The 27,728-nt window shown below is 35.5% G+C and overlaps 2 protein-coding genes across 2 annotated transcripts; one reads left to right on the forward strand and one right to left on the reverse strand.

The window, feature by feature from the left end:
• The first annotated feature begins 18,728 nt into the window (after positions 1-18,728).
• Positions 18,729-24,873, forward strand: LOC140963747 (protein decapping 5-like). Its single transcript, XM_073423130.1, has 8 exons — positions 18,729-19,023; positions 20,325-20,425; positions 21,276-21,347; positions 21,422-22,366; positions 22,852-22,914; positions 24,009-24,209; positions 24,294-24,404; positions 24,476-24,873. The coding sequence occupies exons 1-8, from the start codon at positions 18,852-18,854 to the stop codon at positions 24,620-24,622; spliced, it is 1,812 nt and encodes a 603-aa protein (XP_073279231.1). The 5' UTR covers positions 18,729-18,851; the 3' UTR covers positions 24,623-24,873.
• Positions 24,874-25,192: 319 nt separating this feature from the next.
• Positions 25,193-26,767, reverse strand: LOC140963749 (clavaminate synthase-like protein At3g21360). Its single transcript, XM_073423135.1, has 3 exons — positions 26,329-26,767; positions 25,914-26,167; positions 25,193-25,723 (listed from the first exon to the last, which is right to left on the reverse strand). The coding sequence occupies exons 1-3, from the start codon at positions 26,692-26,694 to the stop codon at positions 25,378-25,380; spliced, it is 966 nt and encodes a 321-aa protein (XP_073279236.1). The 5' UTR covers positions 26,695-26,767; the 3' UTR covers positions 25,193-25,377.
• Positions 26,768-27,728: the final 961 nt, after the last annotated feature.

Consider the following 27,728-nt stretch of genomic DNA (forward strand, 5'->3'; position numbering starts at 1 on the left):
TTATCAAATACCTATATCATTAGAAGATCAAGAAAAAACTACTTTCACTTGTCCTTTCGGAGCTTTTGCATTTAAAAGAATGCCATTTGGTTTATGTAATGCTCTGGCTGCTTTTCAAAGATGCATGTTAAGTATTTTCAGTGATATGATTGAAGAATTTGTAGAAGTTTTTTTGGATGATATAACTGTTTTTGGAAACTCATTTGAAAATTATCTTAAAAATCTAGAAGAAGTATTAAAACGATGTGAAGAAAAAAACTTGTTTTAAATTGGGAAAAATGTCATTGTATGGTTAAATCTGGGATTGTGTTAGGTCATGTGATATCTGAAAAAGAATTGAAGTTGATAAAGCTTAAGTTGATGTTATTGCTAATTTAACATCACCAAAAACGGTCAAAGAAGTTCGATCATTCTTGGGTCATGCAGGTCTTTATAGAAGGTTTATAAAAAATTTCAGCATAATATCTAAACCAATTTCGAATCTTTTAACAAAAGGTACACAATTTGAATGGACTCAGCAATGTGAAAATGTTTTTAAAAAAATAATTAATCTTTTAATTACATCACCTATTTTACAACCTCCGGATTGGTCTTTACCATTTGAATTAATGTGTGATGCAAGTGATTATGCTATAGGAGCTGTGTTAGGACAAAGAAAAGAAGGAAAACCGTATGTAATCTATTATGCTAGTAGAACCTTAAATAGTGCCCAAATAAATTATTCAATTACTGAAAAAGAATTATTTTCAGTAGTATTTGCATTAGATAAGTTTCGATCTTATTTAATTGGTTCTACTACTATTGTGTACACTGATCATTCTGCCGTAAAATATTTATCAAATAAACAAGATGCTAAGCCAAGATTAATACGGTGGATTTTATTGTTACAAGAATTTGATATTATAATTAAAGATAAAAAAGGAAAAGAAAATGTCGTAGCCGATCATTTATCTAGAATAATGACTGAATCATCTCATAATGAAATACCAATAAATGAAAATTTTCCAGATGATCAGTTGTTTTATGCTACTATTATGCCCTGGTTTGCTAACATTGTAAATTTTATTGTGAAAAATAAAATGCCTTCTCATTGAAATTCACAGGATAAGAATAAATTCTTGATAGAAGTTAAAAAATTTTATTGGGAGATATTCTCCTTGCTCTGATGGCATCGATATAACTGGCACTGAAGTCAAATCTCGCTTTAGCTTCTCGGAACTCTCTTGGCATTCAGATCCCCAAATAAATTTTGCATTCTTCTTTGTCAAGGCGGTCAAGGGTACCGCAATAGAAGATAATTCTTGAATGAGCTTCCGGTAGTATCCAGCTAGACCCAAGGAGCTATGGATCTCGGTTACGCTATTTGGTACAGACCACATTCTAACTGCCTCGACTTTGTTTGGATCGACTTCAACTCCATCTTTAGAAAAGATATGGCCTAAGAACGCCACTCCCTCGAGCCAAAACTCGTACTTGCTGAACTTAGCAAATAACTTTCTATCTTGCAACAATTGTAGTGTCGTTCTCAAGTGCTGGTTGTGCTCTTCGAGTAGATTAGAATATCATCTATGAAGGCTATGATAAATTGATTCAGATACGGCTGAAATACACGATTCATGAGATCCATGAAGATCGCCGGTGCATTGTCCAACCCGAATGACATCACCATAAACTCGTAGTACCCATATCGAGTCCTAAAAGCCGTTTATGAACATCGGACTGCTTCACCTTCAGCTGATGGTATCCCGAACGAATATCTATCTTTGAGAAAATCGATGTTTCTTGCAATTGATCAAATAAATCCTCGATTTTATACAAGGGATTCTTGTTCTTGATGGTGATTCTGTTCAGCTCTCTATAATCAATGCAGAGTCACATACTTCCATCATTTTTCTTCACAAATAATACCGGTGCGCCCCACGGAGAACAACTCGGGCGAATAAAACCTTTGTCCAGTAGCTCTTGAATTTGGTCTTTTAGCTCTTTCATTTTGGCGGGTGCTAGATGATAGGGTGCCTTAGAAATTGGCACATTGCCCTGCATCAAATCAATAGAAAATTTCATTTCTCGATTCTGTGGAATGCCAGAAACATTATCAGGAAAGACAATAAGAAAGTTTCTGACAATCTCAAATCCTCTAGCTTCTGACTGACAGGAACAGATGCTAAAATAACACATACTAGAAAGGCTTGGCAGCCACGTCTCATAAGCTTCCTCGCACAGATGCAGGAGATAATATGCGACATTTGCTTGTTTTTTCTTGCTGTCTCAAAGACAAAAGATTTCCCGCTAGGCGGTCCAATATATACTGACCTCTACCAAAAATCTATCGAAGCTCTATTCACAGATAGCCAATCCATTCCAACAATGATGTCGAATTCAGGAATCGGTAGTACGATAAGATCTGCCCAAACAACATCTTTTTGCAAACGAAGCTCCAGATTCTTCACAATACTTGAAGTGACCATTTGATTACCAGAAAGAATGGAAACTTCAAAGCCCAGTCCCATATACTAGGGCATATTAGTCTTTTGACGAATGTCTCGAATATAAATGAGTGTGTAGCTCGCGAATCCAACAATACGTAGGTAGCTACACCTAACATGAATATTCTTCCTACGATGAATTTAGCATCAAATCCAATCGTGTTGAAACTTGAGGAGTTTCTACCATTAATTACCCAAAAGTTCTTGAAAATTACAAAATTTGACCCAAATAATTTTCGAAATTTCACTTTAAACCCTTAAATTTTGAATTTTCTTCATTTTTGGCCCTAAAATCTTCGAAAATTGCATCTTAGCCCTATTAAATTCTAAATTCCATCAATTTCACCCTAAACTTTTCAAAATTATTGTTTTCACCCCTAACTTCCAGAAATTATAAGATTCACCCTTGAAGTCTCGGCCCTATGCAATTTAGCCCCTTAAATTTTCGATTTTGCACTTTAGACCCTATACTTTCGGTTTTTTGCAATAATTGTTCCAATTTCTCGAAAAATACCATACGTGCTCCAAAAATTTCCGATTTTTCCCTTTCCAAGCCTTAAAATTCTTATTTTGGTTCCATTCGTTCCTTTACGTTATTAAGACATTATATTTTATGCTCATTTTCAATAATTGTTAATGTCGTCCTATAGATCCAACTAAGAGAGATCATGCAACCTATTTTCCTCTAAGTTCTCCATTATCCCAATCAATTCACATAATCAATTTAACATTTCATGCATTAAAAGCAATATAAAAATGTCAAACAACTAGGTTACCAGTGATCAACGTCGTGTCTGGCTCTTCCTCGGCTTCCTCAGCAAGCATCAAATAAGCTCTACAACGGTTGGTCCCTTCTTCTTTGGGCAATCAACAACTTTGTGTCCTTCTTCCTTGCATATGGAACACTTGTATGTTCCCCACATGCACTTGCCAAAGTATAAGCGATTGCATTCTTTGCAAAGTGGTCTCTCTTCAGGTTTGGTGCTATAGGCTGTGGTGGCTTCGATTGCCCAGGTTTCTTCCAGAGTCCTCGGGGCTTTTGATGTCCTTGAGCTTTGGGAGGTCCCATGAACTGTCTCTTATTCGGCTGAGAATTCTGCTGGTGCTGCTGCTGCCTCTTGCGCTGCATCTCAAAATCAATATCTTTCGGGGCTTACTCAGCTTGGAATGCTCAAGTAGTGGTAGCTGCATAATACGTCGGTCGCATCAACATCACATCACGACGTATAGTAGGTCGAAGAACTTCTATGAAGTGCCTTAGTTTCTCAGTAGTGTTACTAGCAATAAAGGGCACGAGGTGACAATCCCTATCAAATATTCTAACGAACTCAGCCACAGGCGTGTCTCCCTGACAGAGAGTCATGAACTCTCTCTTCAAGCACCCTACGTCAGCAGTAAAATACTTCTCGTAGAAAATGTACTTAAATTGTACCCAAGTGAGGGTAGCTAGATTAACTCCATGTTCAGCTCCTTCCCACCAAAGAGAAGCATCATTTTCTAGGATATAAGTGGCACACCTAACTTAGTCAGCATCTCCCATATTTAGATAACGGAAATGCACCTCAAGAGATCGAATCCAACCCTCAGCAGCAAATGGGTCGGTGATGCCAGAAAACTTGTTGGAACTTTTCAATTTCACAATCTTAATTTTGATGTTAACAAAACTTGTCATTTTGTGTTATTAATGATTTACCTTAAGTGTGCAGAAGCTAGGATCAGTTTGAGGAATCTAAATCGCAAACTGAAGAACCATGTGTTCGCACAAACTGAATCAGGAGAACTGATATGTCAAATGAGCAGTTCAACTGATCTTCCAGTTGATAGGTGGATCAGCAGGAGAACCTCAGAAGCCTGGCCATCCGAAAGAGTGTTCAACTGATGAAGAAGCCCAGCATATCAGTTCAGCTGAACGAGAGTGAAATCAGTTCAACTGACGAGTCAACTGATTTCATCAACCCAACTGAAGATCAGTTCAGCTGACTAGTTCGGAGCGTCAGTTAAGAATCTTTCAGATGAAGATGAAGACAAACTCATTCAGTGGATTGCAGCTATACACAAAGGTACAAAGTAATAGGCCAGTCAAAGGACAATAATGGATGTTGCATCAGAGCATTAAAGACAAACGTTTCAGAAAAACAGTCTGAGAAATTCGAGACACAAAGTTCAAGAAACGAATTCAAGATGCAACAGATACAATAATTAAGTCTCACTGTACGATTAGTTTCTCGCCTATATAAAGAGAAGATCAATGGAGACGATGATATATACAGAACCAGAGAGAGTGAGAAAAACAAAGAAAGGGCACGCTTAATGCTTATCAGCTTTGAAGAAGCAATCAGCCCAGATTTGATGGAACACTTCAACGTGTTATCAGCTTAGTTTAGAAGCTCACTTCCCTCAATGTGTGAGAACACTTTTGTCCAGTTCTCACACACGAGCACACACCACCACCCAAAATACAGTCTTGCACAAAGACGTTAAACTTGTGTATGTAGTCTTTCTCACATAGACGTTAAAGAAGTGTTGGCTGGAAGGTGCTGCCTTCAGTCTAGACTAGGAATTCAGTTAGGTAGTGTGTAAGTCTAAGCTGGGTAGGTTTGTACAAGTAGTTGTATAAATCAAAGTCTTCTAGTAGATCCTACCGAAGTGGTCGAAGGGATGACGTAGGAGCAGTTGAAGTCTCCAAACATCCATAAACATATCTTGTGTATTTAACTGATTAACTGTTGTTTTCAAACTGACCTGATCAGTTAGAGTATCCGCCAATTCAGTTCTTAACATAACTGAACTGATAAATGCGACAACTGATCCCCTGCTTTTCAGTCATTCAGTTTACATAAGTTAAAATGTTTTCTAATATAACAGTCTTCTTCACAAAGGATTACTTCGAGTTTCTTCCGCTTGGTTTTAAGCCAAACTCGATTTAATTCATAGGTGTTAACATTATTAGAACACGAGCTATTGCAGCTCATTGGAGAATATTTTGTTTGAAGCATCTTCGAAGGTGCTATCACAAACGATCCTTCAAAACTCTTTCGGACTCAGCCTTCGGAATTGATCATACATATCGTGTTGTGGTCTCGGAGCCTGCTGCTCAAAGAAACGTGCCATACCCTCTAGAACACGAGTAGCAGCATTCCCATTAAGAGGTGGGGGTGCATTCCCTTGACAATCTTCATTAGTCTCAGCTTGCCTATCGGTACTAAATGCGCGTCTATGAGGCATTATATTTGAACGTAGCCAACATGCATTTAAATCTAAGCTTTTAATCATGCATCATGTAAAAAGCCCTTTTGAGCAACTTCAAGCATAAATATCCTTTAACTTCAAAAAGCATTTAAACATGTAACTTAAGTATATAAACCATGTAAACGTGCAGGTACAATCATAAAATCATTTAAAAAAATTAAACTTACAGACTTGAGGCTTCACGACTGAGCTTTCTGGAACTGGCGATGGCACAACCCTTTGCAAGACCATTGCTCTGATATATATATATATATATATATATGTGTGTGTGTGTGTGTGTGTGTCTGTGTGTGTGTTTTGCACCATTTAAAATAAACTCAGTAACTAATTATTTGAAAATCCAAAAAATGCAATTCAAAACATGACACCGTAAATCATCAAACCAAACCTAAAACTAGTATTTTTCACAATAAAACATAAACTCTTAAATCTCCCAAAACCACTCAAAAGAATAAAGTCATAAAATCTTTAAAAGAAATCTTAATCATATAAGTGCGGAAAAACTAGCAAAGATCCTCAGATTATGTGCACCATCAGTCCAGCTAGTTCAACCTTCAAGCCCTCCATCATCAACAATATCATGCTTACCTGCATCGATCACACCTATTGAGTTTATTGACTCAGCAAACCTTAATCATGATAACAAGTAATATATATACGTTCACAAGCAACAGTGAAATATACTTTTAATAAAATAGCTTTTTATGAACATGCATAACTTTAAACCTTTCATCATAAACATTTCTTTTCATGATATACATATACATTTTCCTTTTATTGAATTTCGATCGTTAATTGTGACTTTTTTATTAGTTGTAGGTCGATGGATCCATTTACGTATAACCATGGTATCAGGCGGCGGGGACATCAACTACACTCTCACCTGTCAACTGAGCATTGGCCTTACATATCATCATAATTATCATATCATCGTATTAGTCACAATCAAGTCACCTCCTTCATCCTTTCATCATTAATAAAAATTCATGCACATAAATCATTTTTCTTTTTAAACCAAGCATGCAAGACATATTTTAGCATTAACGTTTCATCATAAAATTCGATAAACATTTAAAATAAATCTTTTTGCCCCTGAAACCCTAACTTTCCAAATTTACCATCGTACCTTAAAATGATGAACCGAATCCATTCAAAATTAACATAACACCTTATAATTCACCCATAAATATTTCTTGGACATAAATTTACTCTGCTCGACTAATTTTTGATTCGTTTTAAAACTTAAACCTTCGTACCTGTTTCAGCCTTAATTAACTCGAAACTTAACCAAACCTTACCAAACTTGAACCATAGCTTATTAAAACCTAATCATACCCTATGGAACCCAAATCAAGCCAATTAAACCTTTGAACAAGCCTAGACCAGCCGCTGAAATTATGCACTATCTTATTCGAACCCTAGCTTAAACACACCCTCAATCCCTTCGACCCTAGATCATGGCCGACCCAACCAGACCCTAGCTGACCCTCCTAGACCTTGAACGAAGTCTTAGGACTCTACTGGACCATCTTCTACAGCCCCTACAAGGCCAGCCCTCAAACTCGTTCCCTTCAAGCCATACGCGACCCAAACGGCTAGCAACCTTCAACCTCCCCTTCCATCCCCTGCACAGCCCATTTAGGACAATGACTAGACTCTCTTAGGACCCTTGAACCCATCCCAAACAGTAGCCCACATTCGTGCCTTCCTAAAACCCAAGTTCGAAACCCAAGTCCCATTCAAACCCAATTTTCGTTCATCATGTCACCCTATCTTGTCCAGCCCTTAAACATGCACCTAATGACCCTTAAACATTTGGAAACCTAAGGACCCTTAACATGTGGAAAAATGTCCCTTCCCATAGCCCTACCATGGCAGCCCTTTTTTGTATCATAAGCAAGAGTTTTAAAAGATGAAAACTCTAGTTTTGTTCATGTTATGTCATAAAAACTAGAATATTAGATATTGCATCATATTTTTCATGCAAACATGTATCAATAAATATAATATGGTATGAACGATGATTGAAGGAAGATTAAGGCGTGTCTTTGCGTATTTTACGTTCGAAAAACAATATGAGATGCGAGAAACGTTAGCGGTGAGACGGGGGAGAAAGCTTGCGGAATTTCCTTCAAAGTCCACGTGATTTCCCTTGAAAACGTGTTGTGTGTGTGTGGCTGTGTGTGGGAGAGAGATTCCTAGTGCTTTTGAGGCTTGTGTGCGTGTGTTTTGAGTGTAGAGGTTAGGATTTTAGGGCTTATTTGATATATAAAATACATTGCACAAGTTTAAGCCCAATAACCTAGTATAATAGGTCTATTAGGCCCATTAGATAGTAATTAAAATATTTTGTTTAGGAAAATTTTCGAAAATACTAGCCGAGTTCATAAAAAGTCCTTATTTTCGTCAAAAATCAATTACCGATTTAAAATAAGACTCGACGTGTAAAAACACAGGAAAAAACATCATTTCGAAATTACCATTTAAAATATATCATATATTCAATAATTAAAAATAATAATTTAATAAAAATATTTTCTCTTAGTGGGGACATTTATTATATATGATAGAACATCACTCACTTATTTTATTAAATATTTTCTCTTAGTAGGGACAGTTATTATATATGATAGAACATCACTCACTTATTTTATAAATACGTACGATAAAATTTACTTTTTATATTGATTTAGGAGATTGAATATTTTCCCGCATAAATGTTTCTGGTACATAACCCACTCTATTTAGAGCAAAAATAATTAAATAAAATGGGGATATAGGGGTGGTCTACAAGAGTAATGATCATTTACAACTGCCTATAGATTAAAAAAAATAATAATAATACAATTCGTATTAGTGGGAGAAAAGAGGAGTATAAAAATCATATTATATCAGAACCTCTATAAACTCGCGTCTTTCCTTACCATTTTTACATTATTTGCATTACTATATAAATTCAAGCTTGCACATTTTAATCAAACTTATTATCAATAAATAAATTAGTTTTTAGAGATTTAATTTCAATAATTTCACATGTTTATATGAACTATTTTCAGAAGGAAAAAAAAACTCTTTTCTTTAGTTCTAATTTGAACAGTTCAAGAATCAGAGTTATTGCAATTCTACAACGTATCCAGAAATGGTGATTACTTGTTAAAGATTTTAATTAGCCATATTTTTAAGTGGTTTAATACGCTTTATATATCGTTTCGGTCTGATCACCATTCCAAACAAGAACCCTCATATCAAATTTTCTTGAAACAACATAAGAAATGATATTTCTATAAAAATGAATCGATGTTGAAGTACTTCGTCAAATAGAATCCCTATGTTTTTGTTGGGTTATAAACTCAAAAGATGTATTATTCTAAAAGACTTGTTTATTGTGTGATATAATCTTTTTGTATTTATAAGCTAATGTTTATTAATTTTAATATTCGATGTGGGATATTTGTAACATTGTCGACCCTTTGAGAAGCTGATGTTCGAGCTGACCCACTCTACAAGGCTTTACACATCTTTCAATATACAGTGCATGCATCATGTACTTTAATCCATATTATAATTTTTTTGTCAACACTGATCTGATGATAATCATTTTCTAGGTCTTCCTTTTCGTTACCCCGACTCTCAATTAGAACATCAATGTTAGGTTATAAACCGAAAAGATGTTTCAACCTAAATGCTTTTCTATTAGTGATACAACATTCTTATATTTATAAGTTATTGTTTGTTAGTTTTAATATTCGATGCAAGACATTCGTAATAGTTTTCTTACATGATATATGATAATTGGAATATTTTTTTCAAAACCTGTAGTGCCGATGTGCAAAAATAGTACTACACGGCGGATGAACTGAAAGTATCTAAACTTTACGCGACTTTTCCGTGTAGAAAGGATCGTGGAACGAAACAAATAGCAGCGAAGCAGAAAACGGAGAAGGATGGAGATGATTTTCATGGTGGTGTTGCAAGGTCATGACTTATGTACACATATAGACTCGTGGACAACCACAAGAAAGGCCAATGACCGACCAGGCGAAAAGCCACATCTCAGTATCTATTAGGGCATTGATTTTAATTTAAAGATGTATTTAAGAAAATACTAAAAGGCTCTCGTGTGAGAAATCCTCTATATGAAGCTATTCTACACATCTGGAAAGTGACATTTCATATGAACTAATCAATTTTAATTTCCCTATTTCACATTAGGACACTAGCTACCACATGCATTCATTTAATTTATCCTAGTTACATGGATTGTCTGATTTTCATGAAAAGTCGAAAGCCTTAATTGTGTGATATCAGAATTCTAGCAGAGCTGCCGGCCAACAAAGTTTGTAGCCAGTAATATTCACCACTGCAATCAGCAGCCTTTAACAGGGCAATCGACAACTTTAGCCAAGCTGACAGCCAGCAGAGATATCAGCAGCCAGGAAAAAATAGTCACATTTTCATATCTGATGTACTAATGAGCTAGGATTTATGGTAGATAATGGGCAATAAATAAGGAGTTAATTCCATTGTGAGTATTCATAATTCATCCCTATAGAAAAGCACACAAAATTCTGAAGAATGTTTACACAAATCTGAAACAAAAGTCACCCCAAAATTTCTATGCACAATATTAGCTTAGCAAGCTTCCATCAATGCTCCAACAGATTTCAACAGCCTGTTCTGGTATACTTCGGAAAATTATTAAGCATTACAATTAGTGATGTTTTTGTTTTAACTCGTATATTTGTATTAAACCTGCAGACCAGTTTAAAACTTTCCAGATGTTTTTGCATTTGTATTAAAATTATATTAATTATAAATCATTAAATCAAATTAGACCTTAATTAATAATAATTAACATAAATAAATAAATATTTTAAAAATCAACAATTATTATTTTTAAATTTATATGATTAAATATCTAATTATTATTAAAATAATAAAATAAATATTATACTATTATTTAAATAGTATTTATAATTTTTAATACAAATATTTATAATAAATACAAATAAAAAAAAATTAAAAAAAAAAAGAAAGAAACAAACCTCTGCGTCAAATTTAAGGCAGATCGAGGAGTGAGGTTGCGCTATTTTGGCAAAATAGCGCAGCCCCCATTGGAAGAAGAAAGGCTGCACCAAAATGGTTTACAGTCTTGGAGATGACATTATTAAATTAAAATTATATAACTTGATACAAAGTGAAATTCACTTTGATTTATTTATCCAACCAAGTTAGGTTGCATTGGATTGAAGAATTCGAAATGATTTTAAGTTTGGATAAATTTGAAATTTATCATAATGATTTGAAAAATAATTACTTAAGGATTCAAAAATTATCAAGTGGATTTACCCAAAACTTGCCGAATTATTTGTTATTTTGCATACTTTAGGTTATGTTCGGATTTCAAATATTACTCATCCAATTTCTGATATGATTTGATTTCGAATGCATAAATTGACTAGGTCAAACCTTCATTGAATCGGAATTCAAATTCAACGACATCTCTCTGCCTAACCTAGTGCGAATATGGTTAGGAGTTGAGGTGAAATTGAAACAAAAAAAATACATTTTGACAACACAAGATATTTCAATTTTTCATTATAATTTTGAGTTTGACGTATTGATTTAAGATGTTGATCTTAAATCAAATATAATCAAATTATCTGGTCTGAATACAACCTTTGGGTATTAAAAATCAATATATTTAAAATTTCATCATCTAAATACATCAATCCAAGCACAACTAAAATGAATTTCAAATCTGTTTCATGTAAAGTTACGCAATTTTAATATATATCATAATAGACATCAATTGCACTCAAAATATGTGTTATTTGAAATACATCTCTCATATCCTTCCTCCAGTCGAATCTCTCCATCTTAATAATATCTGAAATGGTTGTTTAACATTAAAGTACTAAATTAGTGGATTATTGTGTGAATCAGATATATGTATTGTGTGCGGTATTGTAACACATTAACACATTGAAGGACAATATTTAATACAAGTTTTCCGAAGTAGAAGGTACTCCCAATGTAGAACCCGTAACTTAGACTACGTATAAGCCATGCATAATTTCTAAGTATTTAAATTAAAATGATTTTATTGCAGGAGTATTTAAATTCCTTTCTTTAAATTTATTTATTTTATGTAGTAGTTTAATTGTCACTTTTTCAGTTAAATAAGTGAGACCGGACTGGAGATGGAGTATTGAGATAAGTTAATAAAGACTTATTTAAGAAGTGGTAATTTAGCACGTTAGTAAATATAATTTAAAAAGTGGGCATGCATGCAAGTTATTGAATTTCCTTGGCATTTTAATTAAAATTTTTTTTAAAGCATTTAAATGCATGTTTATTTCATTAAATTGTGTTTAATTATTTTTATGCATTTTATGCATAATTCATGCACGATAGGATTTAATTCATGAAATTTTAAAAGTTCATGCATTAGGGTTTCTAGATGCATTCTACGCTCGAACAAAGATCGGAGATCGGGGAATTTTCAGGAAAATTAATTTTTATTACACGATTTATTTTTTTTATTAAGTTAAAGCATTTTTAAGTTTATTTTTCAAAAAATAGGAAATTTCAGGTATTTTTACCCGCATGATTTTTATTTTTAACGGTGCGTAAATTTTATCGAACCAGAGAACTTTTTAGGGTTCGGCTAATATTTTCAAAACATTTTCAACACGAAATATTTTTTTCGAGAGCGTGTTTGGATTTAATGGGCCTACTTTAAGTTTATTGGGCTCACAACCCATTTTTTACCATTTAATTTTATTATAGGGCCCATTAACCATCTATTTAAGTTTAAGCCTAGCAACTAATTAATCTTAAACCTAATCTAAACTTCAGCAGCCGCCCACCCTCTCCAATCAGCCATTCTCTTCGTGAGTTGCAGCAACAAAGAATTCGGTGCCTCCATTTCCATTCAAGCTAGCGTCCCCTTCCGCCATGTGTTTCATTTCATCTTTTGTTTCACAAAAACACCAGGCACGCCGTGTACCTCCATTTATGCATCATTCACATCATATGCATGTTCTTTTTGTTTACTTTTTGTGTTTAGTTTCGGTCCATGCAGGGTTTTCAATTCATGGTTCGGTTAGCATGTTTTATGCGTAAATCTTTGCACCTCTCATGTTTTTATTTCATTGTAGTGCAAGGGCTGTGAGTCTGGTGGTCAAGGAGAGTTCATGTTGTGGTTAAGATGGTATAATGATGGGAACATAGGGAGTGCTCGGCTCTTAATGTTAAATTGTGGGGGTCATGCGAGGGGCTAGGCTGTCGAGTGGATTTTGGGCAGGGTGAGGAGAGATCGGTTGAGCAGGGACTGAACCACGCCGAGGTTCGATCCAAGAGGGTCCAACCGAGGCTAGGGGAGGTCCACCATCTGCTGGTTTGCTCTCGGGACCACTTGGAGTCGGGAGTTTGGGGTTGGCCGCGTGTGTGTTGGGAGAGTGTCTTGCGTGCTTGGGTGCCTCCCGATGGGCATGGGGCTGTAGCCGTGGTCTTGGTGAGTTCCGTAGAGTATAGTCTCGGTCATGGGTGAGCTGGTTTGGGGCTGAGTCTCTTGGGTGAGAGCTAGGGGCGAGAAGTCTCAAGTTGAAGGAGTGATGGTTTGTTCTTAAGCTGTGCGAAAATCCAGCAACTTTCCAAGGGATTGTTCGAAGGACTTAGTGATCTGATCTTGAGGTTTTAGAGCCTTTTTAAATGTTTAGTAGGTGGGGTAAAAAGTTGGGAAAGTTTTGGTTACGTTTCGATTCGATTCGGGTTAATACCGGGACCCCTGTCCAAGTTTTAAAACGAATCGGTTAAGTTTGATATTGGGATTGAGTTTACGTCTAGGAATACTTTTAAAAATGTTTTGGGATATTTTAAAGAGTTTGGTAAGTTTCGGGTCAATTTTAGAGGTTCCAGGGGCAAAATGATCATTTTGCACCCGGGTGGAGATTTTAGTCATGGCAGCGCCCTGAGCACAAATCATAATATTTTAAATTTTCATGCATCACATTTACGATTTTTATGCCATTATAATAATTATGGTGCATGCTTGGTTTAAAAGAATTAAGAGAGAAAAGTAAGAACGTGAAGGGGACTCCGTCTCCGCCGAGCTGCGTCGTTATATCGTTTGTTTTCTGTCAAAACAAACCAAGGCATGTTTATATCTTCTTTCACTCTTCAATCAAACCATATATGTATTTTTAAATATCGCAAGTACATGATTTTATTTCAAGAAGATCGAAATTGTTCATATTTAATTATGTTAGTTAATTATATTACGTGCAAATATTCATTTTGAGATTTATGCGATATTGCTTGTGGTCACTTTACTATCATGCTTAAGTCCGGTCGCCAGTTACCGGCCCGGTCGCCAGTTACCGGTCAGTTCAGTTGTTTCACCCAGTATACTGTGGCAGTAGTCTGATCAGACGTACATTATTAAGTCCGGTCGCCAGTTACCGGCCGGGTCACCAGTTACCGGTCAGTTCAGTTCAGCTCAGTTCAGGGACCACTTGCGTAGACCATAATCTCACCAGAAAAATTATTACAAGTTATTTCATTACAAGGCTCCAAGGAGCAAACATTTTCACTATGATATTTTCAGTTCAGTTATGCACGTACTATAATTACCTTTGAAATGATATTTTACGTTACACCTCATTACAGGATATTTTCACTTGCATGCGACTTTATTATTTATTTACTTGTTATTTACGATATATGCATGCTGAGTCTTTAGACTCACTAGACTTGATTGTTGTAGGTACTGATGATGTCGGGACCGAGGGCGGGGATCAGTGAGCCAGCTCGAGTCGGCAGTAGTGGGACCCGAGGACCTCACTTTTCAGCATTTATTATTGTTATCTCTCAAACATTTTACATTTTCNAAATTTTAAGTCATGATTATTTATTTTAAAAGTAGATGTTTAGTTTTATCTTTTCAGGATAAATACGCGAGGCCGGACCGGAGTTTGGAGATTTAATATAAGATTAATAATAAGAAAATATTCCTAAATTTAATTTAAGTCAAGAAATAATTTAATTTAAAGAAAAAGAATGTTTTAGGATTTATTAAAATTAGTTGGAACCAAGTTATTAAATAAATTCTTTTAGGTTCAATATTTAATTAAAGCTAAAAATTAAAATGTGTAAACAATTGGGGAGGAATTAATTTAGGCTTAATATATTTAAGAAATTAAACATAACATTTAAATACTTAAATTTTAAGTCAAGCATGCCATGCAATATTCTATTCTAAATTAATTTGTCATTCATTAAAAATATATATAATGAGTGTATTAAACCTTAAGAATTTAAAATGCAAGATTAAAACACTATTATACCATGCAAGAAGTAGTAATAATATTTGGTTAAGACAATTCAAAAAATTGTAGTAAACCTCATTCAAATTTACCACTAAATGGTTTTATAGTGTATTCATTTCCTACTTTTAATCTCCATAATTATGGGTAATACATGCACCATAATTCTCTTTGAAGCTCCTCAACCCCTTTATGCTAGCAAATAACGTGAATCATAGCAAGAAAATGAGCAAAGAATCGGTAGCCAAGAAAGCAAGAAACAATTTGAATCCATTCAACTCTTTCACATGTAACTCCCATTTTAATGTATATTATGGTCCTTTAACACCACTTATAATATTTTCTCTTCCTTACCCACATATCCTACACTCATATGCTAGAAAAAAATCAAAAGGAAACAGCTGGGAAATCGTGAAAAACAACAGCAGCAATAAACAAGAGAATAAGAAACAATTCAAACACCTTCAACTCCTTGACTTGTAACTCCCAAACTAAAGGCATATAATGGCACCTTTAACACCTATTATATTGTTCACCTTCATCGCCTACATTCCCCACAACCTCACCTTTGAAAATTAGCAGAAAACAGCAGCATAGAATCGAGTGAAAGGCAGCAGGAATAAGAAAAGAGATTCAACTCCGTTCCGTCGCGTCGTATTGTCGTATTGATTTGTTTTTGTCAAAACAAATTCCAGGCATGTATATATGGCTTCTTTTCTCTTCAATAAGTCCTATAGATATTTTAAAACATTACATACTCAGGATTTATGAGGCAAAAACGAAGTTTGGACAGCAAGTATTCGAAAAATCTGTACATCACCTCGGCTTTTGATTGTACTTCACGGTTGCTGTATTTTGTTGGTTTCAGGAGTTGTTTCGTTTCCAGGCACCCAAGGCTGCATATAGGCATGATTTAGAGTGTGTTAGGGTGTTGTTTGTGCATGGGTTTCAGTTCATACAATGAAAAAACGAAGGAATGACAGCAATATTTTCCATAGCTGCAGAAATATGTCACAGTTTTGTTTCTTGGATGATTAGGGTGTGTGTTCTGATCATGGCTGTCCAAGGGACAGTAGCCATGGTTAGAATCCTTCCTTATCATGTCTAGGACGTGACCAAATCATCTTTTCAAAGCTTGTTTCATGGATCCCTCAAATTTTTACCGCAACTTGACAAGTGCTCTTCAGTTTTAAAAATCTTATTTTTGGTGTGAGTATATTTCGGTTTTGAGAGGTTGGATGAATTGTGGTTGGCTCCTTGCCCGTATCCATGGTTCATACAACACTCCATCATGTCTAGATCGAGCCATGATCGATCAAATGATCACTGGAACGACATAAGACAATAGAACAATTCAATACATCTCACTGCACAGAATTTTGTGTCCTCGATAGAAGCTTGGTAATGTCCTGAGTTTTTGCTTGGGTTGTGGTTGGTTTTTAGCCCTTAGCCATGGTCCAAGCCATGCCTTAGGATGTTGGTAAGAGTCTCTGGTTGATGGTTCAAGCCAAGGGCCATTATTTTCAGTGTTTACTTCACATATACACAAACTGCCACTGCTGCATTTTGACAGCAACTATGAGTTCGGTTCATGAGGTTGGTTTGAGTTCTTGGTTGGCTTTTAGCCCATGGCCTTGGACTGGACACTACCTTAATGAGTTAGGAAAGTCGTGTTTTTGGCCGTTTGCGATTTGGTCGAGTTTAGAGGTCGTACGAGAATTTACGGTGAAAGGTGCCAAAATGACTCTCGAAAGAGTGTTTTATGGTTTTGAGTTCCATTCACCTATTTTCATGTTTTACAGTCCTTGTGCATATTTTTCAGTATGTTTGGGGTATTTTTAATCATGGTTAAACGTCGGTTTAATGTTGGTTCGGGTTGGTACATGCCATGATTAAAAATCAAGTTGTTGGTCCGAATCGTCTCGTTTTTGGTTCAATTGTCAAGTTTTGGGCAAGTTAAGATTTATTGCATGTGTCACATATTAGTAGTAAGTCGCAGCAAGCCTGGGAACGATCCAACTCATCCGGTAAAAATAAGGTTATAGTTATATTACGTGCATAAAAATATAAAATGTTTATTTTTGAGATATATGCGATATGTCTTGTGGCCACCTTACGCTTATGGGTTTGGAAGTCGGTAGGCGCAACCGAGGACCTCTCCACCCGGTGACTTACGACCGGTTTATGATTATGTATGGGTACGGACATCCAGTCCAAGGGCTGTGATTGATCTCTACCGCCCAGTATACTGTGGTTTAGTCTGATCAGGCGCTTACGTTATGTTATGGGCCACTTGCTTAGAAACATTATCTCTACCAGAAAATTATGATATGACATGACAGAGCTCTATTGAGCAAAGCTTTTACGTATGATTTTCAGATATGCACGTAGTTATAATTATTCATGATACGATTTTCACCATGCGCTTTACGATACTATATTTTTACGTTGCATGCGATTTTATGATATATTTACTTGTTATTCACGATATATACATGTTGAGTCTTTAGACTCACTAGACTTGATTGTTGTAGGTACTGATGAGGTCGAGACGGAGGGCGTAGACTAGTGAGCGATCTTGTGGCAGCAGTAGTAAACCCGAGGACCTCATGTTTTAATTTATGCACATTTTATTATTCAAACTCAGTTTTAATACGTTGGATTATTTTTAAATTGTTGTTTGAAAACAATATTTGCTTCCGCTGTTATTTTAAAGTTAAAATTATTTACATGTTTATTTTATAAATTGGGCAAGTTATTTATTTATTTAGAAAATTTTTAATAATTCCGCAAAATTATGAATACGAAATACGGGCCTTTACACGTTACCTATAGAAATATGCTTCTTGAGATACTTGAACCTATGAAAAAAGCTTACCACTAGGCCAAAAGCTATAGTTGTTAGCCAAAGCGCAACTTTATTTCCTTATACTCGTGGCAGGACAGATTGCATCTACTTGTGTGCTAATGGGTCGGATTGTTAGGTTCATGAGTTCGGGAGGCACGTATCAATCTGCTAGTGCTATCTCATTTCGCTTAGAGATCAGTCTTACATTTTACCTACCAACAGTCATGTTCCTAACAGAGACAATATTACTCATTTAGATCTGATATCATTTTTTTACAGCCAACATAGCCAATTAGATCAAGCGACATAACATCAGCAGCTTGACGCACGAGAACTTCTTAAGAGGTCACTTATTCTAGTGCTACTCTCACTCATACACACTTAATCCAACAACTAACTTATTTTATTTTATATTTATTTTGCCTTATCATTTTACCTACAAAATATTTCCAATAATATAATTTTATTGTCAATCTATCTCTCACTTGGTATATTATAAATATTTAATTATCATATTTTAGTCGATTATTACAGCAGCACTGACAACTAAATCATATTGGACAAGTCTCATGTGACAAGTTCGTCTGAAAAGTTGTTATCATAAAAAATCAAACTTTTGATCATTGACCAAACGTTAATACTCTATAAACTTGGATAAATTATTGGACTTCGACCAAGGAAACACAATCAGACTCATAATAAAAAAGAAAGTTTATCGACTTAATAATTCATTTTTTTTAATGTAGCTAAATCTATATTATTAAAATTTAAATAAAAATTTTAAAATAAAACATAAGAGTAAATAAAAATTTGTTACACTATTGGAGAACGGGAACCCTAATATTATCCATCAGAGTAATTCTTCACTCTTCTCATTCCGTCCCAGATACAGTTTTAACCGGTAGGTTTGTATTCGGTAATTGACAGAAAAAGTAGAAGATGGCGGCCGAGAGTTCAACGGCGGCGTCGAGTAGTAGATCTGGTGGCGGCGGAGCCTCGGCGGACTCGTATGTTGGCAGCTTGATAAGTTTGACCTCGAAAAGTGAAATTAGGTATGAAGGTGTATTGTACAGTATTAACACCGAAGAATCCAGCATCGGGTTGCGCAACGGTGAGAAAATTAGTGTTAGTAGACTTATTTTTATTATTATTTTATGATTATTTGTGTTTTGTTTCATGTATAATTTTTTCCAGAATTAATGGGCTTTTTAATTTGTTTCATCCGTTGCTTTCAGTAATTGTGCTGTTCATTGTGTTGTTTAAACTTTTGTCTTGCTGAATGGTAGAATTTCTGTAATGTGTCGGTTCATAATTTTTCATTTGGCAGAACTTAAATTTATCGTTTTCCTTTTCTTGTGGCGTTTTTGTTACTTTTTATATTGTAGTATTTTTCTTATTGATATTTTCTGGCTGCATAAAATTATAAAGGATGAATTTTTTATGTACGTCGAAGCAAAAGGTCTTTTTGATACCTTATGTGAATTGGATGTAATATGTTTTTCTAGCATTTGCAATATTTGATAGCAGATATTATGATAGGGTCGTCTCCTTTCAGTTTGAATAGGTGTATCGGAAGTGTGTCTATAATATTTTACATTTTGAATTATTTATTGATAATTTGGTTTCCTAGAAAAAGAATCTTGAAAAGAAAATTGTTTTATGCATTCCTTATGCAATTATGTTGGTCTTTTTTTGTTTGAGCATTTGATTGGCATTTAGTTTAATTCAGTTTAGCTATTGATTTCTTTTGCTAAGTTGACATTCGGGTTGAAGCATTTTATTTGATAAATGGATTTGAAATGAACTGAATAATTGAGGATTTGAATGCTTTGTTCGGGTTAAGAAAATATGCTAAAATCAAAGTGGGGTTTTTTTTTTTTTTTTTCCAATCATGAATGGATTGTACTAATGATTTGAAACGCTGTCGAAAAGAATTTGAACTCTATTATATTTTGTCAGTATGTTAGTTAAATAGATGTGGCAGGGTGGCAGATATTTTATTCTGTTGATTGAAGATTTGTTGGGAAAAAAGAAATTTGAGCCTAAAATGGGTTTCGCATTCCTTGTGATCTGTTGAAATTTTTATGATTCGGTGAATTTCAATGTGTTAAGTTCACACTACATTTTGTTAGTCATGGTGGTCCAAAACAATAATCTGAAGTTTCATAACGCATACTCTTATTTGTTACTAATTATTTGATTTGATTACTGTTTAAAGCATCTAATTATCATACTGATTGGTTTTGGATTGTGAGCACTGTTAATTATGCATACTCTTATTTGATGCTTGTTATTTGATTTGATGACTGATATGTTTAAAGCGTCTAATGATTATAATGATTGGTTTTGGATTGTGACCACTGTTAATCATGGTTGAAAACTAACTATTGCTTTACAATTATCATGTGGCAGTGAGATCATTTGGAACAGAAGGACGAAAAAAGGATGGTCCGCAAGTTCCTCCCAGCGATAAAATTTACGAATACATACTGTTCAGAGGAACCGATATTAAGGTATTTATTGGAAATGTATGGGGTTTGTTGCTTGTCTTGAATTGTTACATTTTAATGTAAATTAAAAATTCAATTAAACAAATGAAAGGTAATTTTTTATAGGCCGTAAACGAAGTCTAACAAGAAATGTGATTTGTTAGCTTGCACTAACACATCAAATTTCATCTTCGTTTGCGATATAGATTGAGAAATTTCATGGGGATGATTTTGCATCTGAAGAAGAGGAGGATCATGTGCTATTTAAACAATGATTTAATATCCTAAAATAAAAAAACTTCATCTTATTTTTTTATTAATCATGTTCTCTCCATCTCCACCTATATTAAATAATGATTTAATATAATAAAATAAAATAAATAATTTAAAGATATTAATATATAATGTTACTGAAGGTTAAAAAAATTAATTTTAAAAAAATAGCCAGCCGCCCGCCTGTCGCTTTTTAGAACTCTGATAAAAATATATTTAAGCCCGACCAGTCAATTAGTTTTGGTTGGGCCTGTGCTAATGTACCTAGCAAGTAATTATGTACTCTTCTGCTTTTATCCTATTCTTCTGCGGGATATGGAAGTGGGAGTTGTGCAAGCTGTAGTGGATTGTATTGCACACATGGTATTGACAAGAGCCGCATCGCAATCTGGCTATTATGCATACCTCTTCACTGTAACGGTTTCATAGGCTTTGTTACACTCGACAATTTTAACCGTAACACTTATAATCGGTTTTGTTGTTAAAAGTTAAAAGCATGATTAATTTGCTTTTTTTACTTTTGGTTTGTATCTAGGTGTTGTATATCTGCATATAGTTTTTTAGTACTGTAAACTTCAACCATGGCTACTGCCTTCCTCAGGATTTACAGGTGAAATCCTCTCCACCAGTTCCAGCTACACCACCCATAAACAATGATCCTGCAATTATTCAAGTAAGAAAAATCTGACTGAAGTAATAATATTATGCCGTGGACTGTGATTTTGATTTGTTTATTTGCTAGTGCAGTCTCACTATTCTCATCCAACATCCACACCCACAAGTTTGCCTCCTCTGATTGGGCCATCATCAGATCCTGGTGCCCATTCTGCACAAATGGGACTACCTGGATCAGCTTTCCAAAGTGGTATGCCTTTGTATCAACCTGTGGCGAACTTGAATTCTTGGTCCCCTTCTCCGAATGGAAATAATAGTGGCCCACCTATGCCAATGTATTGGCAAGGATTCTATGGCGCTCCTGGCGGGCTTCCTCAATTACCTCAGCAATCATTGCTTCGACCGCCTCCTGGATTGTCAATTCCTCCTTCCATGCAACAGATGCAATTTTCGGGTTTTAACTCATCTTTAGCCATGCCACCAGCAAACTTGTCTGGTTCTACTCCTTTACCAGATTATCATTCTTCTTTGGGTCCCAGTTCTGTAACTTCTACTAGTTTAACCTCTTCCTCTTTTCCTGCCTCAACTTCGTCTTTCAATATTCCTCTTCTGCAGCCTATGTCCCTTGCATCTGACACAACCATGAAACCACTACAAGGAAAAGCTTCCATATCCTCTATCTCTACTTCAACACCAAGCTCTACCTTATCATCTTTAGCTCCACTGTCTGTTCCAGCTCCTGAAACTGCAGGTGTACCTTTAGTTACTACCAAACCTAGTGCAACAATTAATTTGACATCCGTGCAACAGCTGGCCATATCTCAACCTGTAACATCAATTGCTGGTACATCTGTTTCTGTTCTTTCTGAAACGCGAATGCCATCACTTGTTACCCCGGGGCAACTGCTGCAATCAGGACCAGCTACTACGGCGTCACATCAACCTTTACAAACTGTTCAGAAGGATGTGGAAGTAGTTCAAGTGTCTCCAAGGCCATCTTCTGAATTATCAAATCCAGTAGCAAAGGATTCTCAACCACCACTATTACCATTACCTCCAAATGCACGTGGTCATAAGGTGTTTTACTTCGTTATTTTATGAAAATGACCCTCTTGATTGCTTTCTTTCTATTGATGTTGGGGACTTCATCTGTTTACATTAATGGTATGGATTGTAAGCCGTAGACGCATCCCTTCCTGAAAATACATATTTCCGTGAATATTTTGTGATTGAATGACCTGTTTGAGCTTGATGGAAATATAATGTAGCTTTTATGGGCTATTCGTTTCTTGGATAATCATATTTGAGAATGAGATTGCAGTTGACTTAAGCCTAACGTAATGTTGCAGTTGACTTAATGCTTTGTTTGTCCCAAGTTCCATCATATTTACCTATGCTCTTCTTTGAGGTCCCATTTGTTTGGTTGAAGTGTTAAATAACTGTTTCCTTCGTATTCTCTGCTTTCTTATTTTTCAATGTGACATTACAGCTCTTGGTACACTTTGCAAATTTTCTGTTAGTTAGTTGGAGAACTGATGGTGTATTTATCTTGTCCTTTTTAGCCAAATGGAGCTACTTATCTCATGCGTAACAATTACAGAGGACGTGGAGGAAGAGGATATGGGGTAAGGAATTACATGTATGAAGGTCATGGATTTCTGCATGGATCATTACGTATTCACACTATTTATCAAATAGAAACTAGATCGACCTTTGATATATCTTTCACAACTACTTTATTGTTATATAACTGCTATTATATATTGTTGTGTCTCGATATGATGGCAACGGTTCACTAGGTTGTAGCATTTACATTTAATTTGACATGCCATTTTCTTTGTGCACTTAAGAATCCGCTAAGTCATTACCTGTTATTCGTATCAGAACCATGCCATTATTTTTTAAGTAATGCCCTTTATGTTGAAGTACTGGCACCACCGTACTGACTTGGATGGTGCATACCTTTTCAAGGTTTCTTTGCTGAATTTTCCATAAGATTAATGAAGGATATTATTTAGAAACAGCTTGGAAGTACCATCATTATGTGCAAGTTTATTACCAAAAAATTGATTGCTTTCATCAGTGAATTGGTTGTCTTCTGTATCAATGTCTAATCGTCTATAACTGGAGTATAGTTCCTTCATTGGATTGTGGCAGTGTGATGCCGGAGTAACCATTGTGGGGAATCTTGTTGCCTAGGCATATGTATCTTTTTTATGTTTTCAAAAGAGTACTTATTTCAGAACATGATTCTGTTGAGAATCTGATCTTTGGATTTTAAATGATTTTCATCTTACTCCTTTTGGAACCTAATTTGTTTTACCGTTAAATCATTATTCTGAAGTGCAATTCCTAAACGACCACTCTTTTCCTTTTTATCGCTATTTCTGAATATAATTTTCTGTTTTATCTCTCATCTCTTATGAGACATTCATTGTACTAAACCACTTTGTTACAATTTGACATCGACACAACCAAAAATAGTGAGAAAGCAAACTGAACACCCTTACCCATACCCATTCTTCTGGTTTTAGAATCATACAGTTGTGGGTGAGATTAGTTTTCAGACGACTTTATGTCAAACATGAACTGTCCGGTGACTTGATCAAGAAAATTTCATTGAATAATAAAATTCAATTAAAATTTTGTGGCAAGCTGTCTCATGGAATTTTAAGTACATTCTTTCTAACCTGACTATGGAGTGTAATTTCCTCTGCAGACTTCACGTCCTGTGACAAAGTTCACCGAAGATTTTGATTTTATGGCGATGAATGAGAAATTCGAAAAGGACAAAGTTTGGGGTTATCTGGGAAAAAGTAATAAATCCCAATCAAAGGACAAGGAAGGCAACATAAGCGACAGTTATGATGATGATTTACAGGAAGAGGATGATGCTGACTTTCCAAAAATTGAGGCCAAGGTGATTGTTTAATTCCTTCCATAATTTGTTGTTCTATTTGGAACTTCCCTTTCATGTTGAAGTTCCGTATGTTTCCTCTTGCAGCCTGTTTATAACAAGGATGATTTTTTCGACACCCTTTCTTGCGACACCCTTGCCTATGACCCTAATCATGGAAGAACTAGGTATTCTGAACAAATGAAGTTAGATACAGAGGTATGTGTCTTTTACTATATATCTCATTGAGTTAGCCCATAAGACATCCTGATGTATTGCCACCGATGCAGACGTTTGGAGAATTTTCAAGATATCAGGGTGGACGTCGAGGCCGTGGCCCTGGTCGTGGTGGTGGCAGCCAATTCCGTGGCTCTTACCATGGAAGAGGTTATGGTGGATACGGCTATCCTAATAGGGGCCGTGGTCGAGGTGTGTAGTGTTATGTCACTTAAGGTCAATAAACTACAGTTTTCTTGCAATTAACTGTCTAGTGAAAGCCAATGCCAATCTTGTCCGTACTGGGGCGAGGATTGATTTAGGACTTTCTTGTAATGTCCGCCTATCTCTGGTTTATTTCTTGGGTTTGGATTGACAGACAGATTTGTTCGCAGTTTTGACTCATATGAAGCTTAATGTCAATAAAATCAAATGTCCTGAATTTCTTAAAATAAACTAAGGATTTGAAATATATCGTTCTTATTTTGTTTAGACTGTATTTTTTTAATTAAAAAAATCCTGATTGCGTATGAGGTTGATGGTAGTTTTACACGTTGACGTATCGCTATTTCTTTTTCTTATGGACAACCAATTACTTCACTGGTGGCAGATTTTTTATTCTGGAACTTGTATTTGGTTCAAATTTTGTTGGGGTCTGTGGGTGAAATAAAACATAAGATCTTTTGTTTCTGAGTTTTTGTGTTATCTTTCAATTTTCTTCATCCCTCAAAGTCAATTTAATATAATTTCTGAGTTGTCAAATTATTTAGTCAATTCCAGTTGGCTGAATGTACGAGAAATGAACTGTTTTAGATTCAAGTAAAGCTCGAAAATTTAGTTCTAATTTAAGTTCAGAAAACAACATTTCGTAATAATAATATCCATTTATTCAGCAATGGATCGTATAATCCAATCCATGCGAAGAACTTGCTTACGTAGCTTATTAAGCACACCGACTAATTAGCATAATTTGTCATCAAGTGCAAGTAGCAACCAAAACCTTTCTAGGTGGAAGACTAGGCCTCCTGCCATGGAGCAACGCATAGTTATCTAAAAACAGCACATCACCTTTCTTCCACTTGAATTGGATACTTTCCTCTTCGATGATCTCCTCGCATCTCTTCACGAATTTCTCCGGGATCTCGGTTCCGTCAGCCATCGTAGCCGAGCTCAGCTCTTTCCCGTACATGCCAACCAACGTGTTAAACCACATTCGTCTCCCTTTTCGTCCGTCGAACACTCTTGTCAAATTTCTTGGGCCTAGTATGGTCTTCACCCCACCATTAGGTAGCCATTCCATATCCATTCCTAGTGCCTTTGCCCTGCATTGCATTTGCGGTTAGGATAGTGTGAATGAGTGGGCAAGCTTGTAAGCGAGTCGAACGGTTAAGAATCGGTTTGAGGTCAAATCGGTCAAGCCAGTTTTGTGGCTTGGGCCCTTATTTCAAACATGCTCAGGCATTCACCCTAGAGCGGGTGGAAAAGTATAGAGAGAGAAATATTGTTACATACCTTTTCTCTGCTTCCACACGATCGGAGGTTCCGAAAGCATCTTCCCAACCGCGACCTCTCATGGAGGAAGTATCGTCCTTGCTAAGAGCGGTGAAAGTATACCTCAGCCCTTTCTTCTCCAATTCCTCCACCTCTGCTGGAAACTCCTCCAACGCACGCTCTGCGACTCGAAAACTAGGCACAAAAGGCGTCTCCCCACCTTCTGGTGGAGGTATTTCGCAGTAAAGAATCACCATTTTTGGAAATTCCTTTATCTGTCCACACAAGGCAATGACACTATTACATTGTCCCACCTTTTTCTTGTCATGAATAGGGACAGAATGGAAATTTTTTTGTAGGCTTACGATTGTTTTTTTGTTCAAAAATCCGTGATTAGTACACAAAACATTACTATCGACTCCACTCTGATACTTACCAAGACCATTTCATGATGGTAGTATATGAACTCCGACAGAGGTCCTTCATTGGCTGTCCAAACCCTCTTGTAAATATGCGTCCTGGGCGCCGGCCCTACGTACCGAATATCGTCCCACCCGCAGACCTCAACAATATCATTGAACTCCACTGCGCTATTCACATCAAATCCCCTCAAAAGAACAGCGCTGTTCTTGATTATCATCTGCTCAAACCATTCCTTGTTGTCTTTCAACGCCACGAGCAACGATTCTACATCGTTCTTGCCGCCCTCCGGAGGCTGCAACACCAGTGGCATCGTTTCACCATCCACCAGCTTTTCACCCTCACATTTCCCGACCTTGAATTCCTCGCAAGTGAACTCCATTCCCACCCTTTTTTTTTAAACTAAATTTCTTCTGCAAGAATGTGATAAATTTTACTCTGATTGATGGAGGAGTGTATCGATTTATAGGATGGTGAATCTTTGGTATTCGGCAATTGCAAGATTCGTTTTATGTCGTTTAGATGGTAAATGAACGTTAATATCGTTGATTTTTGCTTGGCGTTACATGGCTTCGGCCACTTGTTTTCTTTTTTTCTTTTTTTAGTATGTTTTGGTTTATTAATTTATTTGGGTTTATTAATTTATTTGGTTAATAATAGTTTTTATAACCTTAAAATTTCAATGGGGTTTTTAGGTTAACTTTTATTCATCGAAAATATTATTTTAAGGTGGCTCCCTCAAATGAAGACACTGTGTATTTTTCATATCCATATATGATTATTTAAGTTAAAATATATCAATAAATTAATAACTTGATAACTATTTCTTGTGCTTCAAGATTATATTGGAATTTTTTTGAAAATAGAGTGTATTTTGAGGAAGTTGGGAAATAGTTTCCCAATTTTTTAGTTTTTTTGGGCTTAACTTAATTTTGAAAAATATAAGATTTTTGTTCTTGTTTGAAATATACTGTTTGGCCAGCTGTGAAAATTTGGATAAGTTTAAGGATGCTATGGTATCCAATGGAGGATGTGGAACAAGAGAAACAACTGTAACGAAAGCTAAATTTTTAGAATAAAATTTCCTAGTGAATCATGTTAGGACTCTAGTGAAAAAAAGGCTAAATGTGAAAAATAAAGTCCATTTATCGCGGTAAGAGCAATTTTTGAAAATATTTAATTTAAATTTTTTCCCTAATTATTATTTTGACACAAGAAACCTGTATTTCGAAAAGAAAGAAATTATACATTTCAACTAATAGAATATTGCTCAAAGAAGCTAAATTAATACGGACACGGATTGATATGTTTAAGTTGATTATGATCAAATAGACGACAAATCATGTTGTGGTACAAGGTAAATAATTTAACCCTTATGTAAAGGACACAAAGGAATTGAGCAATCATAACTACAAA

The sequence above is a fragment of the Primulina huaijiensis genome, chromosome 18, assembly GCF_012295235.1.
Source record: "Primulina huaijiensis isolate GDHJ02 chromosome 18, ASM1229523v2, whole genome shotgun sequence".
NCBI classification, from domain to species: Eukaryota; Viridiplantae; Streptophyta; class Magnoliopsida; order Lamiales; family Gesneriaceae; genus Primulina; species Primulina huaijiensis.

What these genes read in the sequence shown, in the direction of transcription:
- LOC140963749 (XM_073423135.1), bottom strand. Translation starts at nt 26,694, where the DNA reads ATGGAGTTCACTTGCGAGGAATTCAAGGTCGGGAAATGTGAGGGTGAA. An exon ending in ACCATCATGAAATGGTCTTG is followed by an intron (nt 26,168 to 26,328) that starts GTAAGTATCAGA and finishes TTGTGTGGACAG; the next exon opens with ATAAAGGAATTTCCAAAAAT. An exon ending in CGTGTGGAAGCAGAGAAAAG is followed by an intron (nt 25,724 to 25,913) that starts GTATGTAACAAT and finishes AATGCAATGCAG; the next exon opens with GGCAAAGGCACTAGGAATGG.
- LOC140963747 (XM_073423130.1), top strand. Translation starts at nt 18,852, where the DNA reads ATGGCGGCCGAGAGTTCAACGGCGGCGTCGAGTAGTAGATCTGGTGGC. An exon ending in CAAATGCACGTGGTCATAAG is followed by an intron (nt 22,367 to 22,851) that starts GTGTTTTACTTC and finishes TGTCCTTTTTAG; the next exon opens with CCAAATGGAGCTACTTATCT. An exon ending in GTGGAGGAAGAGGATATGGG is followed by an intron (nt 22,915 to 24,008) that starts GTAAGGAATTAC and finishes TTTCCTCTGCAG; the next exon opens with ACTTCACGTCCTGTGACAAA.